Source organism: Spermophilus citellus (genome assembly GCF_964194105.1).
Source record: "Spermophilus citellus genome assembly, chromosome: 5".
In the NCBI taxonomy this organism is placed as follows: Eukaryota; Metazoa; Chordata; class Mammalia; order Rodentia; family Sciuridae; genus Spermophilus; species Spermophilus citellus.
The window spans coordinates 57,819,040-57,835,575 of NC_138186.1; the positions used below are offsets into that span (position 1 = coordinate 57,819,040).

The 16,536-nt window shown below is 47.3% G+C and overlaps 3 protein-coding genes across 13 annotated transcripts in view; 2 read left to right on the forward strand and 1 right to left on the reverse strand.

Annotated features, from left to right (window-relative positions):
- Positions 1-235: 235 nt before the first annotated feature.
- PRICKLE4 (prickle planar cell polarity protein 4) lies at positions 236-6,361 on the forward strand. Its single transcript, XM_081295502.1, has 8 exons — positions 236-662; positions 1,310-1,349; positions 2,901-3,041; positions 3,520-3,627; positions 4,276-4,413; positions 4,708-4,911; positions 5,508-5,723; positions 6,182-6,361. Exons 3-8 carry the CDS (start codon positions 2,913-2,915, stop codon positions 6,227-6,229), a joined length of 843 nt encoding a protein of 280 aa, XP_081151628.1. The 5' UTR covers positions 236-662; positions 1,310-1,349; positions 2,901-2,912; the 3' UTR covers positions 6,230-6,361.
- A 173-nt stretch (positions 6,362-6,534) lies between these two features.
- Positions 6,535-7,974, forward strand: TOMM6 (translocase of outer mitochondrial membrane 6). The gene is made up of 2 exons (XM_081295508.1): positions 6,535-7,159; positions 7,874-7,974. The coding sequence occupies exons 1-2, from the start codon at positions 7,032-7,034 to the stop codon at positions 7,968-7,970; spliced, it is 225 nt and encodes a 74-aa protein (XP_081151634.1). The 5' UTR covers positions 6,535-7,031; the 3' UTR covers positions 7,971-7,974.
- Positions 7,975-9,097: 1,123 nt separating this feature from the next.
- The window catches only part of USP49 (ubiquitin specific peptidase 49), a 103,191-nt gene continuing 95,752 nt past the window's right edge, over positions 9,098-16,536 (reverse strand). For 9 of the 11 annotated variants that reach the window (XM_081295486.1, XM_081295485.1, XM_081295489.1 and 6 more), the window contains 2 exons: positions 16,190-16,395; positions 9,098-15,193 (listed from right to left, as the gene is read on the reverse strand). In XM_081295486.1, the coding sequence (XP_081151612.1) occupies positions 15,003-15,193; positions 16,190-16,395 (397 nt within the window). In that variant the 3' untranslated portion in view covers positions 9,098-15,002. Of the gene's footprint in view, positions 16,396-16,536 lie in introns of all 11 variants that reach the window. The other 2 variants (XM_081295482.1, XM_081295480.1) reach the window with 2 other exon arrangements.

Consider the following 16,536-nt stretch of genomic DNA (forward strand, 5'->3'; position numbering starts at 1 on the left):
GACCCGAGCGGGGGCGACCGGCGCACAGCCTAGAAGGTCCCTTTGGAGGACTTTGCAGTCGGGAACAGGGAGCATACGCAGACGCCAGAGGGCGCTCCCGGTCAGCGGCTGGGAACCCTGGCGGGAGCGGGGCGGGGCCTGAAGCGGAGGCGGGGCTGATAGGGGAGAAGGTCCGAGGGAAAAAAAGGGAGAAGAGCGGGACCCTAGAGGGCTGAGGAGAGGAAAAACGGCGGGGGGACCAACGGGGACAAGAAGACGGGAACGGGAGGGAAGCACACCGAGAGGGGTAGGGTTGGGGCCAGAGGGGAGGTCTGAGGGGACCTGGGACCCTCCGGGGGGCAGAGGCTGCAGACTCCGTTGTGCGCTTTCTTTCTCCGCGCGGCTAAGAACCTGGGCGGAGTCCCGGCGCAAAGCCCACGCCTGGCGAGGGCAGGGCAGCCTGCTCTGTCTCCACCCTGGGATCCCACGAATGCTCTTCTTAAGTCCCCCCTCCCCGTGGCGCCCCTCTCCACCAGCCGGACCGGGCGGGCGGGGGAGGACCGCTGGGGAAGCGGGGGAGGAAGGGCCGCACCGACCCCGCTGGCAGAGGCGGGGGGCGGGGCTAGGGGCGGGACCGACGGCGGGTCTGTCCAGAACAGCGCGGACACCGGCGGGAAGCTGCGGTGAGGCCCCGGCGGAGTCCCGGTCCCCTTCCCTAGGCTACTAGCCAGACAAGGAGCCCGAGCAGACTTGGAAACCACACCACCCCATATCCCCTCTCTGCGGGTGGGCCCCATAAAGTCCTAGAAAAACTTTGGGATCTATTAAGAGGGCACTTGGTGGTACCGGACACTCCCCGCCCCTTTTCCCCCAACTGTCCAGGGGAAACCCCTTCCCTCCTGCTCGCCAACCCCTAGAGCCTGTCGGACTCTGCCCTTCTAGGCAGGCGTGGGTTGGGGATTTCTATACTCCCTGAGCGTGGTTCCACCTGCGGGGAGGCGGCGGTTCAACCCTGTCCCTCATCTGGGGAGAGGAGGGAGGGGAAATATGGCATGTTAGTAAGGTGGGTCCAGTGCTAGGTGGAGGTAAGTTAGGCTGCTCTGGGTAGAGGTGGGGGAAGAGTGAGAGACAAAGATCTGAGCGCTGTTTCTAAATTCGGACAATTCCGTGCTAAACTTCAGTTATTAGCTAACCTAGAAGAAAGTGCAAATCCCCTTCTGGGGTCCCATATGTCCCCCTTCTTGCTATCTAGAGCAGGGTCAGTGCTGTTAGGGGAAGTTGCTACTCCTGGCTCCCAGTTTGAATAGTCCATCCTGGCTGTCTTCTACAGGAAATCTGCCTGACCTGAGGACAGAACAGGAAGGAAGCAGGTGGGTGTGGAGCCAGAAAGAAGGGAAGGGTGGCACAGGACATTTGAAACAGGGCTGAGGAGGATTCAGGCCTGGGAAGCACTGATAACTGTTATGGTCCAAACCTGGGCCCAACTCCAAAGTCATGTCTTAAAAGAGGCCAGAGATTTAATATTTACCCCCCTATTCCCAGCTGCTGTTAGACTCCATCCAGCTCTGAGGCCACCTCCTCCTAAAGCTTCCTTTAGCTTTCTAGTGTGACCTTGGACATATTAAAGTTTGTTTCAGCTGTAAAATGGGACAAAAGAAACTGTTTTATAGGATTATTGTGGGGATGGACTATATTATGTAAAATCCTAAAATTGTCCCTGGCACAGAGTAAACAAAAAACTGACTATGGTAATCCTCCCCACCACCAGCTCCACTGAACTCAGGGGCACTTTACCACTGAGCTACGTCCCTACCCTTTTTTTTATATTGAGACAGGGTCTTGCTAAGTTGCCAAGGTTGGCCTCGAACTTGTGGTTCTCCTGCTTTAGCCTTCTGAATAGCTGGGATCACAGCCTGTACCACTGCACACTGGCTGCTGTGGTAATGGTAATTTTTTCCCCAGTGTGTGTGATGTGCCCAGCGTTCTGGTCCCATTCGGTCTGGTTTCACCACTAGCCTATGAATTCTTTGAAGGCAGGGCCCATCTCTATTATACTTCAGTAGATTCTTTTCACCATCAAGATACTGCAGTCACATCAGGACTTGCTAAGGAAGTCTAAAGAAATGTATTAAGATTATCCAATGAAATTGCTGCCATAAAGGCTGAGGATGTAGCTCAGTGGTAGAGCACTTGCCTAGCATGGGCAAGGCCCTGGGTTCAGTTCCCAGCACTGCAAAAGAAAAATAAAGAAAACAAGAAATAAATAGCTGCTATAAATAAAAGCACAACGTTTTCCTCTGTCCTACAGAGCTTATAGACTAGATGAGCTGAGAGGGACATGGGTTTATGGAGAAATGGAGAGCATTCGGTTGTTTTGGGGTGCCCATGGGCTCACCAAAAAAGCAAAATGCCCTCTCCTCCCACTGTGGGACTCCTTTTCCCTTCCACCCAATCTTGGGAGACTCCAGAAGTTGAACTTCAGAAACTCAAGCTGAGGGCTGGGGATGTGGCTCAAGCGGTAGCGCACTCGCCTGGCATGCGTGCGGCCCGGGTTCGATCCTCAGCACCACATACCAACAAAGATGTTGTGTCCGCCGAGAACTGAAAAATAAATATTAAAAATTCTCTCTCTCTCTCTCTCCCCTCTCTCACTCTCTTTAAAAAAAAAAAAAAAGAAACTCAAGCTGAAAGGCCTTGCCTTGAAATCTGGCTCTGCCACTTATCTACCTGTTTGACCTTGGGTATACCATTCATGTTCACTGATCCTCTGCTTGGCCATATATAAAATGGGGACAACAATACCACCTAAGTCACCTGGTTGTTGGCAAGATTGAATGAGATAATGCTTGTAAGCACTCAGCACTGCCTAGCATACTATAAGGGCCCAATGAATGGAGGTGGCTCTTATTGTTTTGGGGTAGATCTTGCCACCAATGTCAATGCTGAACTCTGGCTGGCTCCACCAAGAGGACAGTCCCATCCCCAGGGAGTTAGGTCCTTCGGCCAACTCAGATGACTCAGGCCACCTGCCAGAAGAGGACCCTGAGGATACCTCTGCTCAGGTAGTAAGAGTATTGCCTTTCCTGAGACCAACATGCTCTCTGTCCTTTGGACCTCCTCCTTTCTCCATCAAGTGGGAGGCAGTTTCTCTTATGGCTAACTTCTTGTGGCCCTTTTCCCTCTTCAGGAATTCCTTTCTTTACAGCCCCTCAGGACGTGGATAAACTCATTCCCATGAATATATACTACTTCTCCTAGGGCTTGGGTAGTCAAAGCCAACCTGAGGGCTTTGGCCTCAAGGAGTAAAGCGGGTGGCTTCAAGTACAAGAAGGGAAGCTTTTGGGGGGCTCCCTAAAGACAGATTACAGATGCAGAAGTGACCTGTGTCCTTGTGCATTGAGTATCTGGAAGGAATATCCTAGTGTAAGGGGTTTGCTTAGAAGCTGCTCTAGGTTGGAGGAGATGGCATTGAGGAGGAAGAAAGGGGGAAAGGAAGAATAAGACCTAGCTCCACTCTCCTCTTTTGCTGTCTTCCCTCAGGGTCCTGCACTCCTGAGCTTGGGCATACCTCATCAGGACACCAATCATGTCCCCAACTGGCCTGGGCTTCAGACCCTCCTGCAGCAGCTCCCTCCACAGGACAGTGATGTGAGTTTTCTTTTTCCACCTCCCCTTCTGTTTGTCTCTCTCCTTTTTTCTCTCCCCCTTTACTTGCTGTGGGAAGTAAAGCTCTTCTACTATGGCGGGGGGTGGGGGGAGTCATTACCCTGCAGCCTGAGTTTCCCATCTACATAATGGGTACAATAACATCTGCCATGTCTTCCACAATGCTTAGTTCAAAAGCAAATGAGAAAATGGACATGAACAATTTTTGAAACCAATAATGGAATGTACAAATGTAGAGAGCATGGTGGTTTAGTATTTATTGAGGTCCTACATGTGCCCAGCTTAAAGGCTTACAGTTCAATTGGGAGGCAAGACAGAAGCATATGAAATAGAGAAAACACAAGAACAGGAAATGATGCCGAGCTGTAGCTCTTTGGGAGCAAGGACCTAGATATGTGGTGACAGGGTATGGGGCTGTCAGGCCCTGAGTTATTACCTTTCTGGGAGAGAACAGGGTGAGACAGTGGTGGACTTTCTTAATCGTTTTTCCCTCTTTTCAGTGCATCTATGCTATTTCCTGAGGTTCTAGCTCTATCATACCCAGCAATTAAGCCTTCTAGAATTCTCTAGTTGAACCTTAGTCCTGCCTGCTGGGGCTGTCCCAGTCATAGTAGAGGCCTGTCTCTGTAGGAACGTTACTGCCTGGCCCTTGGGGAGGATGAACTGGCTGAGTTTCGGCTCTTCTGTGTCCAGCGGAAGCAGAAGGCCCTAGGACAAGGGGTGGCCCACCTGGTAACTCCCCAGCTTGAAGGACACACCTGTGAGAAGGTATGGAGTTCCCCTTCCCCAATCCTTTTCCTTTCTCCACTCCTTGCCCTCTCACTTCTACAGAAGGGGCTAGCTTCTGGGACTCTGAGGAGACAGGACTTAGGGATGGGCAATTTAGCAAACCTTAGGGACAAAGGGAAACCAAGTCTGGGAGTTCTTGGTGGAGACTGCAGAGGGGGTGGGCCTGCCAGGGCATAAAACAAGTTAGGTTGGGATTGCAATGGAAGCCAGAAGGAAAGCTGGAAGGTTGGTTCAGACTGTGACTGTGACCCGCCCAGTGTCTCCACCTGGCAGTGCAGGGAGCAGCTGAAGCCTGGAGAGTACAGCGTGTTTGCAGCCCCAGCAGGCGAGCAGTGCTGCTGGCACGGGCCTTGCTTCACTTGCCAGGCCTGTGGCCAGGCCCTGGTAAACCTCATCTACTTCTACCATGAAGGGCATCTCTACTGTGGTCGTCATCATGCTGAGTTGCTGCGGCCACGATGCCCAGCTTGTGACCAGGTATAACACTGAGGGGAGGGAGAGGAGGGGGATACTGCCCAAAGCCCAAAATAACTGGATGTAAGGAGACAGATACTCTATGGGCTGTAGCTTGACCCAGTATTGCAGGGTGGGGTAGGGAGAACTAGGAACCAGCCAGACCATCCAACGGAGGTTTTCACTTGAGTTCTGGTCATGTGAGACCCACTGCCTTTATCTGTGCCCCCCCCCCCCATCACAAGCAGAGTCCCTCAAAATTTTTGGACTCAAGAGATTTCTCTGGAGCAGGGAATGAATGTCTTGGATATTCATCTCAGCATGTGTGATGCTCAATGCTGTGCTTAATCATGCTAGAAAGACCCTTAATGTCAGCATAAGAGGCAAGGCCCAGCCCTGGGTTGGGAGTCCAGGAGCCCAGGGTTGAACTTCTGACTCTGCCACCTGCTAGCTGGGGATCCTGGCTAAGCCAATCAGCCCACATAGGTCTAAGAGTGACGAAGTAGATCAAATGGAAATGTCTGTGGACGTGCTTTAGCGTTAACTAGGTATAAGGCGTGGTTATTGGATGAATTAATGGGTGAATGAATGAATGGACTATTTCCCTCTCCCTCTCCCAGTTGATCTTCTCCCGGCGCTGCACAGAGGCAGAGGGACGGCGCTGGCACGAGAATCACTTCTGCTGCCAGCGCTGCGCTGGGCCCCTCCGCGGGGGACATTATGCCCTGTCGGGGGGCAGCCCCTACTGCCCCAGTTGCTTTGAGAGCCGCTACTCAGATGCGGGCTTGAGCCAGGCGGGGACACTGGAAGGGCGGGCGTCCCTTGGTAAGGGAAGAGTAGGTGCAGATCAATGCGGGAGGGAGTGGTGGCTTGGGCTGGGTTGAGGAGGGGGTTCTCCTGGGCGGGACCCTCGCCCCAGTTCCACGCCGTCCCATTCCTCCAGCAGCGCCCCCGTCCTCCCACCGCAACCCCCAGACCCGAGCTTCGGGGCCCGCAGCTCTCACCGCGCGTCCCTGGCCGGAGCGCTCCAAGGGCCTCCCGAACCCACCCTGCGCCGCGGTCGGGGCTGCGGCGCCGGACTCGCTCCCGGGCGGGGGACGCGGCCGCCGGCTGGTGGACGGAGCAGGGAGAGGCGGGGGCCCCTGGGGAGGACTCGCGGCGGCGGCTGCGCGCACGGCCCGGGGCGGGGCAGGAGCCTGCGCCCAACCCCGCTATCTTCAGTGGGTTGCTGCGCCAGGCTTGTGCAGAGCACTTCGGGATCTGAGAAGAGCCTTTCTGACCCGGTCCGGAACAGGGGAGGGAAGTCCAGACCCAACTGAAAGAAAGGACCACGTCTCGTTAAACGCCGTGTTCACCTCCCGGACAGAATTTCCCGCCGCAACCTCCAGCTCCAGCCTGGAAACCCAGAGTGGGCGGGAGCTAGAACGCCTGGAGACTCCCCATGATCCCAAGGAGGACGCGTCCTGCCCATGTCCCACCTGCTCCTCTTCCTCTGATTCGGAACCCGAAGGCTTTTTCTTAGGCCAGCGTCTTCCGCGGCTCAGGAAGACCCTCGGAAGCTTCCAGGCAAAGGATAGCGACACCTCCAGGAAGCATTGCACCATTTGCTAGTGGCGCAGCCGAGATTGGGGGTTGAAGGGGTGGCATCCTTAAGGCGGGAGAACAAGGCTCTCTTCCCTCTATAAATCCTAGGCTGAATTTAATCAGGGATTGCTGCCTGAGTGAGGCAGCGAGGTGACAAATTTGGAGTGCATCTCTTCAACACTATACTTTTCTGACTTTTCGTAGAGATTTTCTTGGGAAATCCCATTCCTCAAAGCTACGTCTTCCCTCCTAGACTAGCCCTCATCCCCAGCACCCTCATCCTGAGCCATCGAAATGATAATTTAGCACGTGTGGTGATGACCGGCTGCGGAGCCGGAAGTCTGGTGGGACAAGACGGAGGGCACCGTAGAGTTGAGCCGTGTACTCCCCCCCTCCCGGCGCTAGTGTAAGCGCAGCCGCAGAGTGGCCATCGGCGGTTAGAGGCAAGCTAGAGCGACAGCGCCCTCTACCTGTGGGCGGAAGCGCGAGGCCGGAAGTTGCGTGTGGCGGACGCCTGTACGGTTTGTCTTCCAAGTGCAGTGCAGACAGCCAAAGTATTAATGGCTTCCAGCGGCGTTACCGTGAGCGCTGCCGGGTCGGCAAATGAAGCCCCTGAAATTCCGGACAACGTAGGAGACTGGCTTCGGGGAGTCTACCGCTTTGCCACCGATAGGAATGATTTCCGGAGGTAACTGAGCCCGGGGAGCTTGGTCCCTCTAGCCCGTGTACACCTGAATTTCCCCCTCCCGGCGAGGCTGGCGTCCGTTTTTGTACGTTGCCAACGTGGTAGCGCTAAGTACCTGTGAATGTGCTTTGCTGAGGTTCTTAACCGGGAGGATTCCCATGTGGGAAAATCGGTATATCACGTGGCTAGTAAAGAATGTCGCCCTGACGAGGGGAACGGGGAGCAGGTGGCGTCCACACACTAACAGGCTTTTCAGCCCTGGACGAGTGCCTAATTGGCCTTTGCAATTGATCTTGCTCTTTTTAGGAACAGAGGCGAATCCTAGGTTCTCATGTGGGTATTGGGCAACGGTACCATGTAATAACCATTTATCAACGCATCGGGAAATGATTAGCTTTTTACTTTTTTTATATATATACTGGGGATTGAACTCAGGGGCACTCGACCACTGAGTCACATCCCCAGCCCTATTTTATATTTTATTTAGAGACAGGGTCTCACTGAGTTGCTTAGCACCTCGCCATTGCTGAGGTTGGCTTTGAACTCGCGATCCTCCTTGTCTCAGCCCAGCCCCCACCGCTTTGCCTCACCAGCCGCTGGGATTACTGGAGTGCACCACCGCGCCCTGCTTCTTATTGTTTTTTTTTTTTTTTTTTTTGGTTAGCCGTACAGGTGATTCAATGACCACAGGGTTAATGAAATGTATTCTCTATCCAGGAACTTGATCCTGAACTTGGGACTCTTCGCTGCGGGAGTTTGGCTGGCCAGGAACTTGAGTGACATTGACCTAATGGCACCTCAGCCAGGGATTTAGCCAAGTAGGTGAGCACTTAACCACCCCTCTGCCTATCTTAGAAGTTCCAGAGGTTAGGAGAAGCAATAATTTACATCACCTCTTCATGAAATGTAGTAAAGAAACTTGATGTAAAATCCTTAGCTTTTCTAAATCTTTCTTAACTGTTTTTCTATTTCTAATACCACCTGTTGTCTTATGATCCTACTGCAGACAAAAGGAATTCCTGTGCTGCACCCAAACCTTCCAAAAACAGCATACAATCTGTGACTGGCACAAGTTTGCCCTGATGGTAGCTGAAGTTGGATTCAGAGGGCACCTTCACCTTCCTCTTGCCTCGCTGAATTCCACTCTATGGTCAACATTCAGCCTCTGCCAAAGTGTTGCCTCTGTTCTGTAAAATTCTGTACATAATTCCTAAGTTTCTGCAGGGGGTGATCTTTGCTCTTGTTCTAAGGAATAATGATGGTGTTATAACAAATATTTGAAATAAAGATCACACACAAAGATAGCCATTTTATTCTTTTAATAAGAAACTTCTGCTTACAAAAACAAGGTGTAAAAAGTCCAGATTTACAAAAATCATAAAAACATGACTTATATTTCACACTTGAAAAAGACAGGAACAAGCCCCAAACAGATTGTAATGGAGGTGGTTTGCCTCTCATTAAAAGAAGGAAAAAAAAAAAACCTGTGACCACCCACTACACATAGATGCCAACATAACATGAAGCTTATTCTTGAGGAGTTCTATTGTTGAACAGTATTGGGGAAGAAGCCATTTGGTGTTGCATAGCATTTTAGCGTACCAGGTGGGTTTTCCAGGCACCAGGGAGGCATCGTTGCTGGGATAGAATGAGGTTTGGTGGCAGAAAGAGGGCAATGATGCATAGGTGGAGGAAGATATAAGTCAGCCTTGGCAGTGGGCACTAAAGTGAGACTGCTGAGGAAGCTGCTTCCTTTGCAAGTAAACAAATGTTTATTTGATCCTAAATTTTTTTTTTTAAAGAATTTTTAATATTTATTTTTTTTTAGTTCTCGGCGGACACAACATCTTTGTTGGTATGTGGTGCTGAGGATCGAACCCGGGCCGCACGCATGCCAGGCGAGCGCACTACCGCTTGAGCCACATCCCCAGCCCCGATCCTAAAATTCTTAACACTACTGTCCAGGGACTTGGGTTCTTTGGAAATGGAATATATAAAGAACTGGCATGGAAAGACTCATAGGCATAGAAAAAGGTGAAGATACAGACAGGTTCACCATAATAATTTTTTCTAGTCAATTTATTAGGCATTTTAGAAAACACTGCTTTTATGTGCCAAGACGCATATGGAACTGCTATAGGTTTAAAGGGCTCTAGGTGGATCAGTACAACTGCACCACTGTGGCTTGTTACACCTGATAGATGCGTTGTCTTTAGCAATTTGTTCGTTCAATTCTTTTTTTTTTTTTTTTTTTTTTTTTAACTCAAGTCTTGACCCTGCTGGTATAAATTTCATTAAGAAAGTTATTTAAGGGCTGGCGATGTAGTGACAGAGTAAGTACTTTGCATGTACTAGACCCTGGGTTTGATCCCAGCACCAAAAGAAAAAAATAATAATAAAAAGAAAGCTGCTTGAGAATTAGAAAGCACCATTCTCGTGAATATTCATCAGATAAATCTTATCTGATATGAGCTTGTGGGAATTCAGGTCTGGGACTGGCTTAAAATGAAACCAAGACTCTGTACAGTACACTGGGATTAGAGATCCTCTGAGAGGTTTATATCTTAACTGATTATCAAGATGAAGAGTGGTCACATATGAGAGCGAGGCTTAGGTTTGAAGCCATTACCTCCAGGAGATCAGGAGGAAAATTTTAAGCTCTAACAGATGCTAAACCCCATTAGACTTAAATCAGACTACTGCAACAACAAAGGATACCACAACCTCCTTTTCTTATAGGAACGAAACTTAGACTCTTAAAGTCCGCTTCCTGATCTTCTCATAATTGTTCATTCTATTTGATAAAAATTTCCAAAGTTGAGTTGGGTGCTGTTGTCAGGCCCCATAATCCCAGGGACTTCACAGGCTGAGGCAAGAGGATTGAAACAGCAAGATTCTTGTCTCAGAAAATAAAAAGGGTGAGGAATATAGCTTAGTGGTAAAGCATCCCTGGTTTCAATCCCTAGTGCCAAAAGTAAATTATTTCCAAAGGTGAAAATCAACATGGAGAGGTGGCAGCTTCCAGAAACATAATTCAAAATTCACTCAAAATTTCAAATTTAATTTCAAGTAATAGTGTTTACTGTTGGTTGGTTTTTAAAGCCACAATGCTGGTTGGGTAAGGTTTCATATAAACTGGCTTAATTATGAATTTAGTACATAAAACTATCAAGTCTACAATTTCTAAAGATTTTTGATGGAATTTCATTAATTCTGTGAATGAAAGTATTAGCGTTCACCATTGCTAATACAACATTCTCTCCAAGGGAAGTCAGTTTTAGATCCAGTTACATTTGTCAGTCCTTGACCAGGTTTTGTTTTGTTTTTTGGGTTTTTGTTTTTTAGTGCTAGGGATCAAACACAGGGCCTCAGCATGCTAGACAAGTGCTTTACCCCTGAGCTAGATACCCATAGCTAGCTGGATTTAAATGAAACATGCCAGCATAAATATGGAACAAATCCACAAAAATGACTGCTTCAGTGCTATAGTAACTCTGGTATAACTAGAGCAGTGTGTGAGCTGAACAAGTACATAGTGACTAAAGTCATAGCCCTAGACCTAGGAAATGGTTGCTAAACATGTTAGATATAAACTAAACACATAGTCCTCTTTTAGAAGGTGTTTTTCAGCTTTAGTGCTGACTAAAAAGAATCTAAGCCACCAGAGAGATGCATATGTGCCTGGTGAAAACCTAAGTGGCCATGGGAAGTTTTACCCCAAAGGCACCACTCTTCACCTAATTAGTGCAGTAACTAGGCTAAGGAACCTGGTTATCAAGTGTGCTTGGAATGGTGAGCTTTTAAAAAATCCTTTGGTGTGAAGTCTAGTGAGCTCAGGGGAAACCTTAAGATTGGATGGAATCAAAAGAAACAGGCTTAGAACAGCCCTGCAGTAAGTGGACTCAGCTCACTCCCACAGCCATTCAGCACCACCTTCCATATCCACTCACCATCCCAGTCAACATCTGCCTGGGAAAGGGTGTGGGGACCCAGGTGGAGGCTTCTCTTTTGCATCATTCCCTTTGCATATTACACAGTGCACTGGTTTGTCTTAGAATTCACATATAGGGGATTGTTTTCTACACTGCTTCTTGCTATTTTGTGCAAAAGAACTTTAGAACCAATGGAGGTACCACTTCAGGAGGAACCACTTTTGTTTGACTTCTACCACAAGTTGCCCAGCACAAGTCATTATTTTGACAAAGACTAAAAGGCCTTTTCTGATCATTTGTGCTCTCCCAACCAGCTGGAAAAGCAACCCTTCCACTTATAAGCTTTAACCCCAAATAAGGATATAGAACACATTTAGGAAGGGGTAGTCTTCCAGCCTGCTTTGCAAAGGCCAGAGTTAATGTATGGAACATACAAGGGTATACAGCAGGCCTGGAAAGAGCCATTTGATGAGTAATTACAAATAGGAACAACTTGGACATTACAATAAAATTTCAGAACTTGCTGGTAAGAATGATTTGCATTTACACACAAGAGATGAAATGCTTTCAACACTACATAGACCCATTTGCCACTTGAAATGATAAGAAGGAATCCTTTTCCTTTTCAATCTCATGCAAACCATAATTGAGTACAAGGCACCAATTTATGAATTGTATAAAATTAGTTCACAAAGCTTTATCAGTAAGTAAAACTTCATTTCTCCCTTCTTGTCCCCCCACCCCTTTACCCCCAACCAAGTTTTCATTCTTTACTACTGTCTTACCTCTCTGGCTTGCACTGGGGCATGCCCCACTACCAGCCAATCCACCCCATTGGTTCTTCCCTTGCACTTGGATGGAGTTGTAAGCATAGCCAGAGTAGGGAACTCATACAATCATTGGCTCTAGAAGCCTTGCCCTTAAAAACAAAAATAAACTCTTGCTATTGAGTCCATAGGACACATTAACACTTCTACAGTTTCCAATTTTGTTCATGACATTTTAAGAGACATCTGGAAATTCTTTACAGTGTGGCACTGCCTCCTACCTCAGCCTAAGAGGGGCTGGATCAAAGCTAGCAAGAACTCTGTCCACCATTTAATAAGTGCTTCAGTTCCTGGCAGCCAAGGGCATTCCTAATTTTTTTACACTAGCATGGATGCTGGTCTCAGAGGCAACCACAAGTATGAGGGTCAGGCTAGACTGAGGTAAGAAATCTTTGAGGGCCAGGGTGCATTCTTCTTGGCTGGTTACAGCAGCAAGTAAACACACCAGCCAACTACAAAGGGTTTCTGGAATGGGACTCTTAACTACTTGCCCTGGGAAAGAAGCAGGCCCTTTAAGATTCAGTAGATCTTGGGTTTGATTTGGCAGCAGCTAGTCAACTTCTACCTGTTCTTATTTTCATTTTTTCCTAATGTTTCAATTAATGTAAGATGCAACTGAAACATTCATCTGTTTCCAAGGTAAATAACTTAAAGGCAAAGGGACACTTCCCTTAATAGCTATTGGCTTTTGCAGTGGTGAACCCTTCTGTTCTTAAAAAAAAAAAAAAAAAAATCTCCTTAAAAACTAACTTAACAGTGCCTAGTGCTGCTGCTTCTGGTACCTGAGGTGTCTGTGACTGCAATGGGCACCTTCATAATTGTGTAGCTTAGGGGCAACTCTGTTGATTTCTGTTCCAACTCATTTTAAATGACTTTATTAATTTGATAAGTGAGTGCTCAGCTAACAAGCACTATTTTACAAATAATCTGCCTAATAATCCTTACAGTGTTTGGTATGCTATTTTCTAAATAAAAATTGAAGACATTTTAATTTTTGTTTACTAATCAGTATTTCTGGACAGCCAGAGGGGTGAAACAGGTGCTCTATCTGTTCTTCTCTATCTTGCAAGTTCTCTTATTATTAGAATAATAAACATAGGTGTCAAGATGAGGCACAATTCAGTTTCCTTTACTTTTTCACTCCCTTCATTTTTTGTTGTTGTTATTGTTAATGGACTTTACTGTTGCCACAAGAAGTCATTACCAGTCATGCCAACTTAGGAATGTGGACTTTGAGAGTATACTTTCACATCAGAGCCTCTGACAGCACTGGCAGCTGTGGACACTTTAAAACAGTGTCCAGGAGAGGGTGAACCCAGGCAAAGCTTATACAAAGAAGCCTGCAGTAGACAATATAAACCAAACAGCATAAAAATGCCATACGCTATCGCTTCCAAATAAAAGCTAAATGTTACAGAAACCTCACAGTGTTGGAAAAAGCAAGTATAATTTAAAATATAGTCACTCCTTCCTATCAGGGTGAGCCATTTTCTGTCTGAATTTCCTCCATGCTCAGTGTTATCGGTTCTACAGGAGAGTTCAACTCAAAATTGAGATCACAGCAAATGCTACAGATCTGTTTGGGAAATGTGGCTCATCAGCACTGCTAAAGCTATAACCCTCACTCTTTAGCTTCACTTTTCCCATGCCCCACCCCTCCCCAAACTCCCTTCCATTTCTACTCCCTTCAAGTGACAACTGTACTTCTACCTGAATTCAAACAATATGATATACTCAGTCAAAAGATGAGCATTCATAGGGACAGGTTGGGGCTCACTGCCGCAAGCACAATAATAAACAGGTGTTTGCCTTCACTTTCATTGGGAGTTTAAGCAAAGGACTAAGAAGGGAAATTCTGGTGCCTGATGTCAAGGAGAGTTTTTGTTTGGCAAACTCATCTCATTTGGAAACTGACCAAATTTTAAAAGGAAAAATATATTTTACTAGTATTGGAATAAAGGAGAGGGCATTTTTGATTTTTTCTCTGATGGACTGAGGATAGGTAGCTAAAGCAACAATAGGGAGTAGCAGATGAGAAGGAAACAGGCCAGGGCCATTGCAATAAACTGGACACACACAGTGGATTCCTAAGTAATTCCCCCACCCTAGGGAAAGCAAAAGCTCTCAAGCCTTACAAACACCAATATTCTACCTCTCCAGGCGTAACAAAGAATCTGCAGGTAAAGAAGCCATGTGCTACACCAAGGTAAGAAAGGGCAGCAGCCATTCAAATAAGCCCTGCCCGCCCTTACTGCATTCCGAGAAAGCCTGAGACAACTGACCTCCAGACCAATTTAAACTGAACCATAAGCTTGCCCTAGACCTGAACCAAGGAACTGCTACAGAATTGGGATAGCCAGGAGAGCCCCTTGGCTCAGCATGCAGCAGAGAACATGTACTGGTCCATTGCTTCATGTCAACTGTCCCTTTTTTTAAAGGAAGGGGTGTTCATGCCAGTCCCAGAAGTGTAGAGTGATTAAACAGCAGCAGCAGCCGGGGAGGGTATGACACGTGAACACACCACGTTTCATTCCACTCTTCAGCTGCTATCCCCTGAAAAAGGAAGTTTCTGAGTTTTAACTCTTGAAGGTTACTTCCCTTGTGGACTTTACCTCCCACGTCAGAACCAATCCCATCCAAAAGCTGCCAGCCCAGGAGCCCTCTTCATGTGCTCTGTCCAGAGTTGCTCACCTTGGGAATGTTCTGGTGCTGCTAAGAGGTCCTGGTTAGTAGGGGACTCACCTAATGGGACCAAAGACACAGCTGTTCTCCTGGCTGGATAATCAATCCCCACCTCCTCCTTTCCTCAACTCAGATCCCTCTATATTCAGAAGCAACTGATGAAAGAATCTTCATAGAAGTTACTCCTTTCGATTTGTTTTATGAAAGGAGGGGATTTCTAAATGCATTCAAAAGAAAGTGACTACAAACATTATGACAGAACATGAATCACCTGGCATCTTCCGCTGTAGCCCCAGTGAGGCAAACTAGTAATCTGTTCCTGCAGTAGCCTTATTTCCTATGAGGGGAAAGATGTGTGGACACCAACAGATTAAAATCAAAGCAGTCTTTATCCATGCCTCTCAGTCAAGGGAATATCTGTGGTCTGCCTTCATCCTTGTTGTTGCACTGCACCTGAGCTCGGAGTTGTGTTTCTGAGATTCTTGCATTGCCCTGCACTGTTCTTTGAGTGTAAAAAAGAATGTAGGCCTGGGTTTTGCACACTTCCTCAACACTGCATACATTCAGCTTTGAGTCATTGCAGTGGACCCAAAAACCTAGGAAACCAAAGGAAAGAAAAAGAAAATGACTTCCCAATTCACATTTCCAGTCAGCAGCAAACCAGGAGATGAAGAAAGGAACAGAGGAGTTCTAATTAGAGCCACCCTTGGATTACTGGCGATGCAGGAAGGACTAGTAAATGAAACCAGGGTTCTCTGTAACCATTGGTCTACCAAAACTAACCATGAATACTGCATACAGTATTCACTGACTGTCGTTTTTGTCATCAGCTTACTCAGGCTTTTTCCTTGGCCGTTAGAACCTTCCACAAAGATAGCCAGGATCTTAAGGACTAAGTATTTGGACAAGGAGGAGAGAAATGAAAATAGGAGTGATAAAGGAAAATTAGAAGGATAAGTTATTTGTTCACAGCCTCTGGGTGCCCCAGGTGCTGAGGGGTTCAAAACTGGGGCACTGCTGAAAACGTATCTGCACCCCATATGCCTCAATATGGTAGTTGGGAAGCTCTGCCCTGGGCAACAAGCTCCTTTGGAGAAGCCCTTGCATCCCCACTCTTCCCAGAGTAAGGGAAGTAATAAGAACACAGAAAGTGCTCAGTAATGTCCTCAGCTTTATTTTGAGTGAAGCTAGTGAGATTCATAATATCTCCACAAAATCACAGAGGTACTATAGTTTCTGCATAACCAAGAAGGAAACTGAGGTCTGCAGAAGTATCATTACCACAGCAATAGTAATACTATCAATAGCCAATAGTACTGATAATACTGTGATAGACTGAGCCAGTATTATGTACTAGGCACTGATCTAAGCACTTTTACATGTGTCAGTTCCTTTTAATTCTTAAATCAACTTTATAATGTTACTTAGTATATATCAAAAATTTGAATCTTTCATATTTGTTTTCACTGAATTTTAACATATATAGTTTCCCAATAGGTGACCTGTGGGATGGAAATAAAAGGAAGGCAATAAATTGTGGACACACCAACCCTTTTCCGTGTCCCCCACCCCACAGAGTAAAGCGCACGCACCTCCCTCTGTGTTGTAGCAATAGGCTGTGTAGTGTCCTGAGCCAAACCCTTTCCCGTGATGCATGACCACTGCGGAGAGATCATAGGCAAAGGTCTCTTTGTCAAGAGAGGAGAGCATGTCCCTGCAGCAGTAAGGTTCCATGGTTAATACCTGGTCAAAGACGACATGGACCCCAATCTTCTCTCGATGGTTACGGCCAGACCACCTAGAACACGGACATAAACATCTTACTAGTGAAAACTGCCATGTGTGCTCATAGATAGCCTTAAGCAAGACAGGGAAGTGAGAAAACTTAAGCTTCTGCCTTTGGTTTTCTCATCAATAAAGTGTAATAACCAATATCCAC